This window comes from Acipenser ruthenus, chromosome 30 (assembly GCF_902713425.1).
Source record: "Acipenser ruthenus chromosome 30, fAciRut3.2 maternal haplotype, whole genome shotgun sequence".
In the NCBI taxonomy this organism is placed as follows: domain Eukaryota; kingdom Metazoa; phylum Chordata; class Actinopteri; order Acipenseriformes; family Acipenseridae; genus Acipenser; species Acipenser ruthenus.
Window position 1 is genome coordinate 534,395 of NC_081218.1, and position 18,729 is coordinate 553,123.

The 18,729-nt window shown below is 40.3% G+C and overlaps 1 protein-coding gene across 1 annotated transcript; it reads right to left on the reverse strand.

Moving 5' to 3' along the window:
* Positions 1–1,221: 1,221 nt before the first annotated feature.
* LOC117396979 (prolyl hydroxylase EGLN2-like) lies at positions 1,222–13,798 on the reverse strand. The gene is made up of 6 exons (XM_059004508.1): positions 13,020–13,798; positions 10,959–12,157; positions 4,054–4,173; positions 3,582–3,718; positions 2,701–2,768; positions 1,222–1,826 (listed from the first exon to the last, which is right to left on the reverse strand). The coding sequence occupies exons 2-6, from the start codon at positions 11,970–11,972 to the stop codon at positions 1,774–1,776; spliced, it is 1,392 nt and encodes a 463-aa protein (XP_058860491.1). The 5' UTR covers positions 11,973–12,157; positions 13,020–13,798; the 3' UTR covers positions 1,222–1,773.
* Positions 13,799–18,729: the final 4,931 nt, after the last annotated feature.

Below are 18,729 nucleotides of genomic sequence, written 5' to 3' on the forward strand. Positions count from 1 at the left end.
GGTACTTAAGGACCTTCTTATTTTATTGTGTTGCATGTTCCCATGTGTTGCTACAACTGTTGACGTAAGGTGTGTGTATTGTTCTAAATTTTTTTTGTTTGTTCTACATTTTGACCACTTTTTTAAACTTTTAAATTGCATTCCCTGCCTCAAGATTTACCATCATCCTGCTGCTCACATATGTAACTGAGATGGATTTACCAGCAGGAGGATGCTGGGAAATGTAGTTCTGAGAGGTCCATGCAGGTATATGGGAAACCATCTTGAGGGAGGGAATGCAATTTAAAAGTTTTAAAAAGTCATCAAAGTGTAAAATATATACACATATATATATCACTAAAATCAAGAAATAAACATTATAAACATTGTTTAAATAATTTGAGGCTTAATACTTTCATTAGTCTATATTGAAGTCCTTTTTGAAGTGCTTACTTGCAATACCACATATAGCTACATGTAGTCTTCCAAAAAACAAAGTATACCTGGTTGATATGGATGACTGCTTCCACCCCTTACCTCTTTAGTTTTGCCTTTCAATAAAGTAGTCCATAACTAATGATGGTGTAATCTCATTATTCAATACACCATCACTTGTAGCGTGATACATATTGTATCGTTACCTACTCACAGTTATAAGTACTGTGTTGTGACATTAGTGTACTATTTCCCTCCTATTTAGAGAAAGTTGGCTTTCGTGTTTTTCCCCCACTTCCAGGCTCTGTTCGCTGTTAAAATAGAAGGCTTTTTTTCTTTTCTTTAGGCTAGATCACAGTGTCTTTATTGTTAGTCAGCACCATCTAGCGCACGGTATTGCCAGAAACTTGATCCAAAGTGGCTGATCACTAGATGGCGTCGGCTCTCACTTCTATAAAGACTGGCTGATCTAGCCTACATAGCACATATCTATGGCAGGCAAATAGAACTGAAGAACCAGACGGATGGGAAATGTCATTAAAGTTACAGAGACAGTAGCCAAAACTACAATTACATTTAAAAGTTACTCACTCGTGAAGTAAACATAAAAATAATCTTACTTTTTTCTGAGTTTCTTTGTTAAACTGAGTGAAGAGCTCAGTGGTTGTAAGAGAAAAATGTACAGCCAAACCCTTTGATATGACTTCTAAGGCAATTATGATTTCACCAAGAACCTGGTAAAATAAGGGTTTCTGGTTACCAGTAATAAACTAAGCCAAAAAAGAAAGCTCTAAAACACATGCTGTATGCGCTAAACATCGCATTAATAACAACAGTGTTCATTTTTATATATTTTTAGTACTGTCAACTGTACACAAGTACAATACGCTGTACTTAATAAACACTTTTGTAAACATACAAATTCAAATGTTATGTATACATCCATAACTTCAAAAACATTATGGAAACATTATGGAAAATTAGACATTTCTGTGGGCAGTACAATCACCGATACTTTTTCGAACGATTATGTTTTACGTGCCCAATTAATCGATTGCTATTTGCAGGCTTAACTGACAGCCCTACAACAGAATATGACCAGCCAAGACTCCTTGTTCCATTCCTTGTGTCAGGTTCGCACTAATTCTCTCCGCCTGCCCATGTCCCATCTTGGGGTCAACGTAGGCCCCTACTACATTCACCTCTTTATCAATCACCCAAACCATACAACCCCATTGAATGGACTAATGGATGGAGGTGGGCGGGGCTTCTTGGTTGTGCTGGGAGGGGCCTCTCTCCAATCCGTCCAATAGCAGCACAGCAACAAGCACCCTCTGGCTCCCTGGCACTCTGGTTTTGTTAGGTCAAGCCACTTTGTGTTACAGGCAATTGGACCCCCTTCTGTCCAGCAGCTGTCAAGACAAAACCAATGACTGAACATCTGTAACGCCAAGCAAAGCTTTGTAAATAGTTTGCCAGAAGGCGTCCAAATAGAAAAGATGATTTTGAGAAGACACTTCATGTGTTTATTTGGTTTCACCAATGGATTGTGATATATATTCAGGCAGAAAGGCAAAATAAAGATTTTCTCTGAAGACAGAGATAGTAAAATTACTTTGGTCCCTGTTAAACAATGAGTACATGTGAATAAAAATAAGACTGAAAATAGAACTGAAACAGTTTTGTTGGATTGGAACATGGGTTAGGTCAGGGTCTGTTTTTCAATTCCAATTCAATTTTCAATTCCTTTTCACAATTGATTCTCAATTCCAGTTCCATTTTCATTTCCTTTTTACAATTGATTCTCAATTCCAGTTCCATTTTCATTTCCTTTTTACAATTGATTCTCAATTCCAGTTCCATTTTCATTTCCTTTTACAATCAATTCCAATTCCTTTGAAGGAATCGGAATTTATATTTTAGAGACATAATCATTGTTGTGATTGTTCCAACTGCTTTCATTTGAAGCCAGTTTAATTGGACTATCAGTGACTTCAATTCAAGTAAGTTGCTGCCACTGCAAGTAGCTTGTTTTAACAGAATACTGCGAATTGCAATTTTGATCAACAATGTGATGGAATTGATTAAAAGAGAATGGGAATGCGAATTGGGAATCGAATTTTAAAAAGGAATTGGAATTGAAAAACAGGAATTGACTTCCAGCAAAGGTAAAGTAAGGTATTTCTTACACTGTAAACACTGCAGGGGGTTCTTTAATATCCCTCAATTGTTCAGAGCAGAGTTTCTTAAAGTTAAGGCAATTTAACCTGAGGCATCAGCACATACCGAGTCTGTACTTCTCTTTGGCTTCTGCCCGCTCCTTTGCATCAAAGTACCACACTGTAATGGCATACCTGAAACACACAATGGCACAATGAGCTTCTCCACACTTTCTTACATCTGGGCCCTCTGAGATTAGCAATCCTGACACCCACAGCACAGGAAGCAGCAGTTTTTAAAAGAGTATATAGCTTCAAATTACTTTTTATTTTTAGATTTGCCTTATTTTAGGGGTTACCTGGCTTTAAGCTCGCTCACGAGAACCCTAAGTACCAGCAGAGTCAAAAGGTCACACTGTCACGTTACTTGAATGGAATGAAGACATCTGTTAAGGATTTAGGATTCTCCTGACAAGCTCAAATCAATCTCACAGCCAGGTAAAAGACAGATTTAAAGAAAAGTATAACTTAATATTGGAGCAACAGAACCCAGAACCACCCGGTATGATTGCAAACAAAATATCAAGGCAATTGTAAACTAGAAATGAACATGACACTTAAAGTTACTTACCTATCTATCCCGTGATAATATTCCTAATGCTAAAATCAGGACTGAGTCCTAGATGACATAGAGTTAACCAGTGAACAGTTATCACTCCTATCTTTAACAAACAAGACACCGTCTGTGCTAGACCATGAACCATTCCGCTGAGGAAAGGCGTGTTTCCTTTCAGTCCAGCTGCTATCGAAACGCAAGAAAACGCACACCTTCCCCAACCCAATCACAGAGGCTGGTCAAGGGCACTCCAGACCCTGCTGTATTGGGAGGACAGCAGCTCCGACAGCAAGCAGTGTGGCCTAGTTTTGTGACTAGATGGGATTTGGTTCTTTGCACCTAGGCTTTCTGCTGTATGGCACTGCAGTACTTTCACAGTGGGTGATAGTTACCGTGTGGCGTACGCTGGTTTGACTTCGTGAGGGTTCCGCCGGTCGGACCAGAAGATCAAGAGCCTGTCGAAAATGGGCTCGATATTCGCCACCACGGTGCGACTCTCTGGGAAAATCTGGAGGAGCCCGCCATGAACCTGCAAGGGAATCCAAAAGCTTTTCTCAAAAATAATCAGATTAAAACAAGAGGGTGGGGCGTAGCTAGACAGTCCAGATTGATACTTCTGCTACCCCACTCACTGCACTGTTATTCAAGAAGGTGAGGCTAATACATATTAGGTAAGATTTGCTTGAATCACTGTGATAGGTATGTGTACTTTAATGAAGGGATTTTAATATTTATCGTGCTGGATGCGAACACAAACAGGAAACCAAGTGTGTACCCTCAACCTTTTTTTTTCTTCTTTTTTCTTTTTTGTGGATTGTTTTTAAAATGAGTTTCAGTGTTTTTCATTCATTTCTTTTGGCGTACCTTGACGTCCCAGTTCTTGTTGAGATAGTAAATGCAGGTGATGCAGCGGCCATCTCCACTGGGGTTATCCACATGACGCACGTACCCAGTCCCGTTACCCGGGTAACACGCCACCATCGCCTGCAGACAGAGAGGAAACGTATCACGACAAAGGTATCCTTACAAAAAAAGTACTTGCCAATTCTAACCACTAGACCTCCGATTTGTTCAATGCTCAGGTTTATTTTTGACATTGCAGAAGTGAAAAAAGCTTGAAATGTACAGCTCATTTCCCCTGTTGGCTTCTTATCCAGCACACGCCTCGCTGCTGCGTGATGATGGAGTCCCTTTGTGGCCAGGTCTGACCACATTGGGTACGATATTGCAGACCAGGCCAGAAAAAGCAGCCAATAAGGCCAGCAGTGGAAACACCCTTTTTTAGGGAAACGGGGCAGTGGTCACATTGTTCTCCTGTCCCTCAGCACTAATCACTAGGCCTTCCTCACTCACAGTCCATCAGCTCGAACCGCTGGGCCACACTGCCTTCCCTAGTCTCTCAGCGATAACCACCAAGCCAAACATTCACAGTTGTTCCTCCAGCGCTCACGGGACTCTCTTGATGCTGAGTAATGTAACTCCAGGACAGAGTGCTCATGTAATTTGATAAGGATGTTCCTGCTGGACGTGCAGGAGCTCACGTCCCTGTCTGTAGAACCAGTCTCCTATCCTGGTAAAAGCACAGACTGCATGCTGGGGTAGGGGTGGTAAAGAATAGCCCCACTCTGTCCACATTTTAAAATTTATTTTGAGCTGCATCCTTCCCTAGGTCTGCAGTCCGCTCTATATAAGGACTCTCACGGGGTGAGTGAGCAGTTCAGTCTCCAAGCCTCAAGCATGCCCTGGACTGGAGGGAACACCCTTTCTCTTAGGGGGTGAGGAAGCAGTCTCCATGCGTCAAGCCTGCCCTGGCTTGTCCTGTCAAATAAGTGCCATCCTGGCCTGATACGAATTCCAAATGAGCTAGTAACTTTTGTTGTTCAGTATACTGTAAAACCATACATTTGAGATTATCCATTATCTTAAATGCTTTCACATTGATTGTTCATAATTAACAATACCTATTAAGATTTTTGAAAACACTGAATTAAAAAGACACTAAATGGTTTGGCTATTAAATATTTTGGATGTTAAGTTGTACTATAATGGGTATGGTCTAAAAAAAAAAGTGCTACTGTCTCTTTAAATGCTACCCGAGCATGGCGTTTACCTCCTTATCACAGTTGAAAGTGCTGCATCATGGGTGGGAGGGGCTTAGTGTCCGCCATGGTGGAACCCTTGCCGAGCATGTAGAAGCAGAGTCCTCACCTCTCCCTGTCTCGCAGTTAACCACTTCAATGCCACAGCACACAACAGGCTGCACACATACAACATTCAGTAACACTACAATTATGCAGTTACTCAAAATGTAATTTTATATAACTTGTTTGTTTAGCTGTCATCTCACCTCTGTTGTAAAGTGACTGTTGTGACTACAATAGGACCCTGATATACCTTTCACTGTCAATGTTAACTGCTTTAAATATTATACATAGTAGACCCTGATATCGATGTGCTACAGCCATCTGAAACGTCTTTGTATCAGAGAGTTTGGCTCAGATGACATTACATTAAGAGATAGAGCTAGCCTCTACAGAAACCACTAAAAAACCTAAATAAACTGCAAACAAAATGACCTGAACAAGAAAAAAAACAACCTGAAAGTTTTATACCATGGTAAACTGATGACAGCAAATTCAACACGCAACACAAAAATAACAAACCTTAAAGAGAAAGCCTTTGCAATACCTTAAACAATACCGGACTACCTCCAACGTGATCCAGCAAATTCATCAAATCTCCCCTGTGGAGCTCGACCCAATCCTGGCCAATTTTATACAGCGTGTTTGCAAGCAGGATGGTGAGGAATTCCAACTTCATTCTCTCAGGGGCATTACAGCACGTATAGATAATATTTTGCTTGCGATAACGATAAGTTATGCTGCAAGATATGAGCAAATGTAATTTCTATTTCCATTTCGTAGCCTTCTTAAATAGGAAAACTACTTTTTTTTTTTTTTTTTTTTACAAAAAAAAGATTTGACCGGTTAGGAAAAATGACTAATGATTTATTAAAAATAGACCGACTTGTTGATTAGTCAGGTTATTAACTACACTTAGAGCACTTTGACCCTAATTAAAATGCAGAGTGGCACAATCGGTCTGAATCGGATAAAATCAGCAGCATCAGCAGCTTCCCAACATCTTATCTTATATTGCGCTCAGTCTCTTTGTAGTTTGTTCAGACATGTTGACTACCAGTATTTCTGTGTATATTTTACAGAATGTTATAATATTTTTTTTCAATATTCAAAACGCTTTTGGTTCCAAGATTACATAAAAGAAAGTGAACTTACTATGTTTGGTTAAAGGGTGTATAAACCCTTTAAGCACCAGACATTTTTTCACTGTAATCTCAGCCAGAGTGCTTTCCTCCCTCCCAGTCCCTTAGCTCTAACCACCAGATCTTACTGCTTCCTTCCCAGTCCTTTAGCTAAGCCTCAGCAGATTGCCTTCAGGTCTGGGTGAGTTACCATTACCCATTGGGAACGGCGATAGCTAAAAAGCCACCAACCAACAAACAAGTCTTTATTTAACCTATATTAAAAAAAAAAAAAACAATGTCATATCTATAGGGTTAATCGCATCAGGTGCTTGTGTGACTGTTTTGCAAAATATTTTAGGATTTACCAATGAACAGTTTGGTTTTGATCAAAACATATCAAACGATGCTAAGATAGCATTTCTTGGGGACAGTGTAATGACACAATTACACTGACGGAAGGCCCTAGTCAAACTGTTTGTCACCTTGATGTTATCTAATGTTATTAAAAGTTGTGGATACATTCTGAATATCCTGAATAGTCACTTGTTTTTCCTGTTGCCTGTTACAGCATACAGTGCAAAGTAGTGGAAAAAGGTGACACTCCACTTGACCCCAAGCCTAGATATACCCAATCTGGGGTCTTGCAAATGAGCTGTGTGTTCTGAAACAAGCATGTTAATCTCTAACCAGGGCTCTGTGTGCGTGTAAAGCTATGTGTGTACAGCTATGGACATAAGTAATTTTGCTTCATAAAGTCGAATGAAACCTGCTGAATAATGTTACGTTAACATTTTTAATTACATACCGCTTTGTAGATTTTCCACAAACTTAACGATCAAACTGACAAAAACATTTTGAAAATCTAATAATAAATGAAAGCTACAGACTGACTCCCTGTTAGTACATAACCTTGTAAACTGAATTATGACTTGTTTTATAAGGACACGATAAAAGAAGATACAATATTTGCTACTTCAATATACCACGCAGTATTTGCTGCTTGCGGTACCCCTCCCAGTAAAGTGATTTGAAACCGAAGCCCGCATTGCTGCCCGGGTATCGTCACAGCTCTGCTCTACTTACACTGCTCACATCACTCCACACACAGACACAAGCCCTGTCAGCTGCAATATGGGTTCTTAGGTTGTTTTGTGGGGAGGTTAAGTGGCAGAATCATAAGCACAAAAGAATATTTGTTTGAGAACGAGAAGAGGCTGTTCGGCCCATCAAGACCATCACTTCCAAGCACGTCGTCTTCCCCTAAGGGGGTCTAATTGTTTTTTGATTTTTTAAATATTCCTGACGTTTTAGATACTTCACCTGCATTTATAACTCGCTGTGTAGTAATTCCTATTGTAGGCTGAAGAGATGTCATTACTTTAACCTCTTCATTAGGTCCTGGGGCCAGCCTACTGTAGTTGCGCTTCTCAGTACTCTCTTAAATACAATAATGTCTTTTTTGTAGTGAGGTGTATTCCAAGTGGGGTGTAACGGAAGTCTAAACCAGGGGTGTCTAATCACAGACCTGGAGGGCCATTCCACTCCGGGTTTAACTGGTAAAATGGAAAATAGTTAACTACTTTCGGATGGAGGCATAATTGGTTCAGTTAAACAATTTAGAACAGGTTTGGAACAAAGGCCAGGAGTGGAAGGGCCAACTTTGGGCACCCCTGGGCTATTCCATTTTTTACTGCCCGTTAACGGTAAGACAGGCTGACTAACTGCACTGGACAAGAGAAGGCAATTTAATGGCTAATAAATATCCCTGTTCAATGTGAACGCTTCACGCATTACTGCTTTGTACAGGACTCTATCTCTTCAAAACAGGACATGCCATTTATTTCGGACAAACACCTGATAAAAAAGAAGTCTGCGTGGGGAGTCCTCCGCCTCAGAGGAACTCATTATACGTATGGCTTTTGAGTCTTTTTCCTTCTTGTTTGTTCTCTCTTGCTAAATGGATGGATTGATTGATTGATGATTGACAGGAGTAAAGTTGTAATACAGGTATTTAAATGCACCTGTGAAAATGGCTTGAGGACAATGAAAGAAAAGACAGGGGTGTTGCTCCTTGCCAGTAGGTTCTGAACTGTGTTTTACGACATTGATTAGCATTTTGTTTGTTCTCTCTCCGTTAGCTGAGTTTTATTTGGAGATTTTCATTTGTGTTATTTTTAAATTAAAATGGATAGTCGAGGCTTTCTGTTATTGTGAACTTCACTGTGTGTATGACAAGCTACCAATGGATTACTTGTGTGGAATACAAATACACCAGTTCTGATCGTACAGACTTCAGACATCCTGCCGGTAAAATCTAACATTATAATAAATATAAAGCCAAGTATGAATGTTACAAAACAACTTTTGAAAACAAATTGTTATAAACTATGTTCTTTCATTTTATGCTTAATAAAAAAAAAATAGTAATAAAGCTGCAAAGTGGAAGGAATGATTTTTTTTTTTTAACTTTTTCACATAGGCCTATTTATTCTCCATAACTACATGCATGTGTATCGCTTTAAGAGTGGACAGATGTCACATGAATGACGATGATGTTTTGAGTTGTGACCGGTTAAACATTCACTGTGTGACAGTTTTTCCTACAAAAAAACAATGCATTAACAATGCATTGCTTACGATTGTAAGTCGCCCTGGATAAGGGCGTCTGCTAAGAAATAAATAATAATACCCTTAAGTTTCCCCAAAGTAAAAACATAAAGTGAAAGTACCGGAAAGCATTGGCAAGCCCTTGAAACAAATTATACCAATGCTATTTGTCTAGGTCACAGGGAGAAAAATGATGCCAAAGGTTGTCTGAATGGGCAAATGTGACCACGTGGGCAGTTAGTGTACACAGTGGTTCATTTGCCTGCACACAACACCTGGAAACCTTTCCACCAGTACACATGGTTTATGATTCATTAAATACAAAAACAGGAAATGCTACCTCAGAATGGGTACTTGCGCAGTAAATATTTCTCATTGTTCACGTAGGTCCCTTTCACACTGGGTATGCTTGTGAATGTACAGGGTAGAGTACACAGTGTCCAAGTGTACTCGGCTCTTTCCATTGGAAACGTACTCAGATCATCTCTCTTTCACACTGGATGTGTACCGAGTACACTTTTGTCTTTTCAAGTGTCCTGAAAACATTTCTCTTTCACACTACACATCAGCAAAAGTGCTGAGAACACAAAGCACACATGACCTCCTTGAAGGGCATGCTGGGAAGTTAATGTGTTTACAGCCATGGGCTCCATCATCTCCAAGACTGGAATAGTCTGGGAGGTTAGAAAAGCAAGTAATGTAAACTGTATTGCCAGAGATGAAATACCAGCAGTTAGCCTTCTACGTTACAAACTTAAAAACTTAGTGCCATCACTAAATAACAACAGAATTGAATTGAGCCACAGGGGCATAAGAGAATCAATTTTATTACCCAAACATTGAAAACAGATTTTCACTGTTCCCTTTACTCAATTGTCTCAAATCATTTTTTTCACCCGTCATGAAGGCCACAAATGCTTCAGATTTACTCTAGGAAACAGCTGAGATCTGCAAGCTAGACAGCATTCCAAGTTTATAACCCATAATAAACTATGAAATTCTCTAATTGTAAATTTAGAAACGCAAAAAGAGAAACTTCCACTATGCATCATTCTCAACGTCTTCAATGTTTAAATGAGCTGTAGTTCACATTCTTGTATCCCTGCGACACGAGTAATGGGTAACATGGTCTCTGCCACCTCTCCTAATGTATTAAACATTAACTTTGTTTGTGTGTCAATGGGTCCACTGTTGCTAGGCACAGTCAAGCAGGCAGGAGAGGGGAAAGTAAAACGTTGGGTTCCCAGGAGCCACATGTGGCCCCTGGGCTGTCATTTTTAGGACCCTTTTCACCTTTCCCATGATGTTTACAATCCCATCATCCTCCTGCTCATTAGTAAATCTATCTCAGTTACATATATGAGCAGGAGGATGATGGGAAATGTAGTTCTGAGAGGTCCATGCGGGTCCATAGGAAGCCATCTTAAGGCAGGGAATGCAATTTAAAAGTTTAAAAAACTGGTCAAAATGTAAAAAAAATAAATAATAATAATTAAAACAATCCTCAAACCTTACATAAACAGTTGTAGCAACACATGTAACACAATAAAATAAAAAGGTCCTTATGCACCCTTTATATTGTAACCTCCCTCTGCTGCACGTAGGAGATTCAGTTGTGCCAGGTGGAATTCCGATGCACTAGGGGTGAATCACTTTTGAATTGGGGTTCACCTGAAAACGAAATCTGAAAAGAAAAAACCTACCTACCTGATTTTATGGTGCCAATTGTGCTCTGAGACAAACGTTTTATCCAGCCTTTTAATTTTCACACGAATTCTGTTTCTTCCACGGCCAGTTTGAGACAGGATAGCGTTGGTTTTAAGAATAAGATTGACTGTACTACATCAACTCATTTAGTGTGCAATATACCTTTTACAATGGCACCAGTTCTTCTTACCTTGGTCCTGCCGTTGATCACGCATCCCCCAAGCCTGCCATTCATAGCGCTGTACATGACCACCTCATCAATGCGCCCCATCAGCAAGCGGATATTCTCGCAGCCTGACTCTCTCCCCTCCACCCACACGATCTGGTCACCCCTGATATTTCGGGAGGGGATAGTCCGCTGGCTCACTAACTGTCCATTCTGGAATTTGCCACTCTGGTTTAAGGCTTCGACCTCCTGGAGTACTTGGCTGCCCAGCTCATCTCCCAGAAACCCGTCTTTGATGCATATACCGTAACACTTCATGCAGGGGACGATGTAGTCCAGGGCAGTGCGTTCTGGGGAGGCCCGGACCATGGCATCGGATGATGGCAAACGCCGGGCTGCAGATGCCTGCCCCTCTTTAATTGTATTAACATTGTTTTTATTGACATGGTTTTGGCTGTTCGGCACTACGTCCTTGTTCTCCAAGCTTGGCTCACCATCTCCGCTTTCCACACGTCTTCTTTTCCCGTCGGGGCAAGCAGGGTCCCCAGACCCGTTCACTGTCAGGCAATAATTTGCATCCCCATTACCCAGTGGCCGACTCCGTTTTAGCAGCCAGTCATTTTTGTCTCTTTCTAATAATGCAACTCCATGGGGGGGCTTGTTATACGTTGACGCCGTCCCGTTTAATAACAGTGGGACCCCAGCTTCCAGCCGCGGCTTTAAAACTGGGATCTCAGAAACAGGCTCTTGGGATCCGGTACTAGAAAACAGCTCTGCGGAACACGAGGGGGGTTGTCTGGTTCTGACAGGCGAGCTGACACAGCCTTCAACCCCCATGGCAGCACCAGCATCAAGGTAGCAGAGCTGCGGCTGGCTGAGCTGTGTCTCCCCAGAGTTGAGCCATCTTGGCTGGTGTGTCTTCCTTTGGAATGAACGCTCGGGCTCTGCAGGTGTGCAGCTATTCAGAAGGTCCCTCTGCTCCAAATTTTCCATTTCAGCATGTTCATCTCGACTAGTAGTCGTAGTGGTATCGCACATAGCTCACATCCCTCGCCCATTTTGCAAGTCACTGCAGTTTGGAATGCTGTGAGCAGTGCAATTGCCTCACGCTGCAGACATCAGTCGTGAAGATGAGGCGGACACAAAGACAGCTTGGGAGGGACAGTTTCATTCTATACCCTAACTTGCTGCATAATTTCCTTTTCTCATTTTTAGAGGATCATCTGAAAAAAAATTGTGAGAAAAAAGGGTTATACATATAAGATGTGTGTTTTATCACTGTTTATTATTATTATTATTATTATTATTATTATTATTATTATTATTATTATTATTATTATTATTTACAAGAATGCCAGGAATTTGGTATACAAAATTGTGTCAATTTAAAAAAAATAAAATAATTAAAACCTAACCTTAAAGTTCTGACTAGTAGTATTTTTAGATGCACGTAATAAAACGAATGCCTACTAACATTACAGTAGGCCTATAGTGTTTATTTCTGTTTTACCACAACGATTGAAAATATAAATGTGTAATTACTAGCAGCTACTAACTAGAACAAAACACATTCTTAATACCAATGTCCCTTTCTCTAAAGGTTCAAAATAGATTTGCGTCTTTTACTCCAAACTTTGTTAGATTTTTTGTTAAGGTTCTTCATGGTAGATGAATTTGCATTGTTATTATTATTATTATTTATTTCTTAGCAGACGCCCTTATCCAGGGCGACTTACAATCGTAAGCAAATACATTTCAAGTGTTACAATGTTAAGTAACCCTAAGGCTTCTTGCCGGTAGATTTTTCTAATGGTTCATACTTAACGTATATTTAATAATGAAAGGCATTTTCTAACACTGTTGCATGTTTAAAATAATGAAACTTCATGCATACGACTAGTTGCGAAATGTTGAAAAAAAATATTTTCAATCCCCAATTTAACCCTTAAAAAAAACTAAAAAATTGTAATTACAGTTAACGAAAGTCCAGGAAATACATCAAATATATTTGGTTACGATAATCCTAAATTGTAAAATGACACACAATGTCTTTTTTTTTTTTAAATAAGAAAAAATGAACTCTACCTTCAGTAGTGTAGCTAGTCGGCAGTCTCACTTTCTTCTGAATAATCTTCCGTCTTCTCCAATATCCGGACAAGTCTTTAAACAATACTTCTCTCAACACATTAACTAACTTGCCGTTATGAATTGTATTTACAGTGAAATGTAAATAAAGTATGTATTTATACAAAAATAAAGAAAAATAGTGTAAAGACTTTATTTGTACTTTTTTTTTTTTTTAAAGCTGCAGGTGTATTTCGTATTTACAAGTCAGTGTTCTTATTTTCCACAAATGACAAACAATTTTTAAATATTACTGCAGATAAAGTTAGGCTATTTAGAACCTACACTTAGCCAATGTAACGGTACGTCAATATTCCGAAACAAATCCGTTATTTATTTATTTATTAAATCATACAGTTCTATACAAAAACAAACAAAAAAAATCTGCAGTCAACCATTAGCTTACAACTTAACAGAAATAGCTCAAATCGTTATATATATATATATTTAAAATTTATTCAGTTTGTGTAAGTTTCGTTTGAATTGTCCGTTTTTTTATTTTTTTATTTTCAGCGTTAAGCAACATACCCCTTATTTTATAATTTTATAGAAACTGGCTACACATGTTTATACACGGGACCTTTTTGTCTGTGCATGTTGCCCGCTTCGGTTTTGTAAATTGTAATCATATTAAAATGAAACTCGCCAGCCCTGCGTTTCTGCTTTCTCTGTCACCTCGCCACAGCCCTTGACTGCTATGTTGTATCCGTCTCTCGCTTCAGCGCTCTCCATGAGCGCCTCTGTCAGTTACACGTGCGCAGACACCGCATCACGTGATCCCAAGAATGCAAACAGAAAATAAAACGTCAACGGTGTCTGCAGTTTCACCCGGACCCCATAGAGGGCGTGAGTCTACTCTCATTACTACAATTTAAAGTCGTTTTTTTCTTGTTCCCTGCTGTAAACTTTTTTTTCCTGTGACATATTACTAATATAACAAATAGAACACCCTGCCTTTGCCTGCAAAGCATGACAGACAAACATGTTCTTTCAGGAACTCCTGGCGTGTGTCATTTGCAAAACTTGTTGCGCGGTCCAATGGCGTGTGTCCAGGCTCTTCATATAATGCGTACCTACATTGGTGCTACCAGCACACTGTGCCCTTCCCTCCGCATAGTGCGAGCAGCCTGCCCAGATCAGATTGGAGGACCCAAATTAAAGTGATTATAGCAAACGTGTATACAGACCCCAATGACTGGTGTTACCATGTGACTTCACGAACAGAATACCAACATTTGGAAACTGTTCGGCGGGACGCTCGTTTCCAGGACGGGGGTGGGGTCATATGCATCATACACATGGCAGTACAAGACACTGAACCTTCGCTGGCCCCTGCTGTACCCTGATTTCTCAACACTAAATACAGCTTCATTTAAAATCTATTTCCGTTTAAGCATGTATGGTTCACGGATCAGTAACTACTAGTTTCCTGTGTGTAAAAGGTTATGCCAGGTGGACCGGCTGGGTCTTTGTCACACATGCAACGCCGGTTTAAGCTACGTATATCACGTGGTAATATCTGTCACGTGGTCAAATCTGTCACATGGTACTCTCTTGACTGGTATGGAGTCAGTGCTTTGACAGTCACTGGAATTAGCATCACTGTTACTCTCAGGCTGTACGTCTGGAATTACAGCTAACAGCATGTAAAGCATAGTATAGAATACGCAATTGCAAAGTCTGATGAAGCGTGGATAGGTTGTATTTAAGACCTAGATATCACTAGGCAAGCAAATAGGGTGTTAGCATCATGCTAAAGTGTATTGAAATTATTGATTTACAGTAGGTGGAATAGTTACTTGTGTTTTAAAGATGTATGCAGATGGACACCCCCATGTATCACCCCCCCCCCCCCAATCTAATGCTCCCAATAATGGAGCTAAATCGTTTTAATACCGAGTTTTATCACAATTGCGTGAAATGATCTGACAATCCTGCACTCAAATCACACTCCAGAGCTCAAATCCCTCGCACAAAAGTCTCGGGGCAGTAAATCACAGTAAGAATATAGCATTTGCACCTACCTACTCTAATGTGATTTGGTATCATTTTTACACCTTTGTGTTAAGAATATGAGGAAATGCACGAACGAGAAGAGGCTATTCGACCCATCAGTGCTCGCCCGGTTCCTAGTACTTGATCCAAAACTTTGTCAAGTCGGGTCTTAAAGGAGCCCAGTGATTCAGCATCAACAACATGACCAGGTAACCCAGTCCATAGCCTAACCACTGTGTAGAGAAGTGCTTCCTACCCTCTGTATTGTAACACCCTTTTATTTCGCACACAAAGGCACACAGGCAGTGTATTAGCTGGCGCACTGTTATTTTTAGCACTGCAGTGTAAACATGGTGTTCTGGGGCTCTCCAGCGTATCTGCTTTCTCCATCCTGTCTGATGTGTCTTTTGCGTGAGGAGAGGCGAGGAGGTCACGAGGGGTCGTCCGGTTTCCACACAGCCAGGAAGTAGCTCCTTAACCCTTTACCTTCCATGCCTCAGTCTTATCGGCAGCAAGTACCAGCACAGTTGATCAAACTTGGGCCTATGTCAACGGCACAGCACACCAGGTACCTGGCACAGCAATCGAGACAGATCAGATACTGTGGCTGTAACAAGTTAAGGCAAGAACGCATTTCATTTACAGCTGCAAAGATACGGTGTACATTTAAAATTGATCTTACAAAGCCCCAATGAGAATCTGTCTTTTAAAGCTGTAACTTTCTACAATCTCACAATATTAGACTAATGTTCCAGGACAGGCACAACAAAATGACATGTTTTACAGCATTATAAAAACAGTCTTCATATCTTGGTGACATACATTATCCACGTAGGATTCAGTAGAGGGATTGCTTGACTGTACCGTATTTGCTAGATAAAAGACAGTATTAAGAGTATGTTTTTTTTTTCATTTGCCACCATCTATTGGAGAAAGCGTGCTATTACACTATCTTCAAATGTATATTTTATTGAACATTTTAAACTTGTTAAAGGTGAGCATACTAGACAAGCATACGGTAAAGCACAGCAAAAAACATACACACTACAATGTTAGGGTGTAAATTTACAATGGTAAACCTTAAACTTTCAGTGGAGAACATCAAGTATACTTATGTTGCTACTAGGGAGAAGAATGAGTGAAAAAGTGCCCAAGACTTAATAAAGTTCCCATCATATTTCATCCAAAGTTGTTTGACGAAACCAGCTATGAAGACAGGCTAAGGGAACTGAATCAATTTAGCCTAGAACAAAGAAGAATTAGGGGGACTTCACCGAGGTTTTTAAAATCTTAAAAAGATGACATAGCTTACCTAGCCATGCTGCTGATGCTGAATCACTGGAATCCTTTAGATATAAATACAGTTTTGAGATCAGCCAGCTACTAAACTGAATGAGCACTGATGGGCCAAATATCCTCCTCTTGTTTGTAAATGTTCATGTTCTGTATGATAATAGGGGAACCACATAAGAGGCTGCGACATCATATATTTTAAATTTAAAAGTGCAGTGTTGACAACTCCCATGAGTGGCTCAGTGTTTTTATCCACTAGAGGGCAGTTGAACACTGCAAAATAAAAAAAAAACAGTGAGGGCTGTAGTGCCATTACAGCCTATATCGGTATTGTAAAAAGGAACAGAAGGGTGGTCACTCCAAACAAGAGCCGACCAGAGGCATGGAGACTGAACTAATCCCTTACCCCCTAAGAGAAAGGGTGCTCCCTCCAGTCCAGGGCAGGCTTGAGACATGGAGACTGAACTACTCCCTCACCCCCTAAGAGAAAGGGTGCTCCCTCCAGTCCAGAGCAGGCTTGAGGTGAGAGGTCAGGTAGCTGAGGGACAATGCTACACTTCAAATTAAAGATATTTACTTTTTAAAATAGGACATGAATGTGCTGCTTTAAATATCTTCTCCTCCTCCTCCTTCTACTACTACTAATGGTTAAACGCAGTTTCTTGGGGAACAGGTTTATCTGTTGATGTGGGTAGCGGAATTAAAAAGCGCTTTTAAAAAAGGTCATGCTGTAGAAATGATTTATGCAGGTTGTCATGGCAACAGGCCTCTGATATTTTATTATCGCTGTGTACAGAATATGGATAAGAGCCCCCCTCACATCCTTCAGCAACAAGCTATGGACAAGCTTAATCTCTCCCAGTGGAATTCAATTGAATAATGTCTAGTTCCCGATCTCTAGCCTTTAGTAAAGGTCTAATACTTAATAGTATTTTAAATGCCATCCTGTTGCCTGATTTGCAAGACAACCGTTTTCACTGTGTAGAGAGGCGCTGTTAAGAGATTGTAAGGGCCTCTCTTCTTTACCAGCACAGAGGGAGGCTGCTTAGAGAGTATAAGATCCTCTTTTTCTCTGCTCCACCAGTAAAGCTCATGAAATATTCTGTTCATATAACAAGTACAATCTATGGAAAAGAACATATGTTCAAACCAAAATTAAGCGGCTGAATTCAACTGAAAAATACTGCAAGTGCAAATAGAAATAAATCTATCGCAATGCAGAATTCTTACTCAAACCTCTTACATGTCTCAGTGGGGTAAAATCAGAATTGAATGCAGCCCGATATTTCTGTATTTCGGGTGCATAGGAAAAGCTTTGTCATTCTTCACCGGTACTGTTTGATCGCTGCTGTTCAGTCTGATGAATTCTTCATTGTTCAAAGAATAGAAGCATCTTGTTTGTAACGGGGTCCTTGGAGATGGCAGAGTAGCACACAAGCAGAGTCAATAACAGCGAGGGTCCATTGTTACTGTGTACCTGCAAAACGTACCTTCTTTGTGTCAGCTTCTTTTAAAGCTCTGCAGGTCTGAGGCTGGGATGAGTCAATCATAAAACCCACACACATGCATTTCTGCAGGGGGCAATATGAGTGAAGGGTAGGGTACAGGGGGTGTTCTCAGGGGCTCTCCTGATTTAAACAGAGTCTGCCGCTAAGCCCCCTTATCAAAAACGTAGCTTTCACTGCCTGTGAAAGAGATGGGATGGGGGGAGGGACATGCGCATCTTACAGGGGAAGAGAAAGGGAGAGATACCAAAGAGAAGAGGGGGGCAAAAGGTTGAAGAGCAGCGACAAAATAGAGTAAAATAATTACTGGGAACAGAGATGGAGTGAAAGGTGGAGAGAGACAGAGCAGTAAGGAAAAACAGCAGCCACTGCATGTTGTCACAGCAACAGAGTCATTGTTGTCATTGCCGTGGTAACAGATGGCTCTGGTTGATACCAGCTGGTTCTAAAGCTGTGAGTGCCAGTGGCTGCACTGGGTAGCGCCAAAGAGAGATTTTAATAATAGAGCCCAGATAGAGCCCTTGCTGAGTGATGCTGCTGTCCACAATCAACGATAAACTAAACTCACACAGTTTGCCACTACAAGGAGTGTATCTACAGCTATGGGCAAAAGTTTTGCATCACCCTATATACAAAATGAACAAATGGTGCTTCATAAAGCCAAATGAAACCTGCTGAATAATGTTACCATTAACATACATACATACCATACAATGTGTTTCTTTCAAAACTGCACATTTGAGACCTTTATTAATGAATGGCGTGTACAGCAGGTAGGATTTATGGAATTATTTTCATAGACCAGTGCAGTGGCCTGTATAAAAGTTTCAATTTTGCAATTTTCCCATGTTATATTATGCATTAATGTGACCTAGATT

Excerpts from the sequence above, each read along its gene's own strand:
- LOC117396979 (XM_059004508.1), bottom strand. The coding sequence starts at position 11,972 with ATGTGCGATACCACTACGACTACTAGTCGAGATGAACATGCTGAAATG. Across the intron at positions 4,174-10,958 it reads TGATCAACGGCAGGACCAAG|GCGATGGTGGCGTGTTACCC; the intron begins GTAAGAAGAACT and ends CTCTGTCTGCAG. Across the intron at positions 2,769-3,581 it reads AAACCAGCGTACGCCACACG|GTATGCCATTACAGTGTGGT; the intron begins GTAACTATCACC and ends TGTGTGTTTCAG.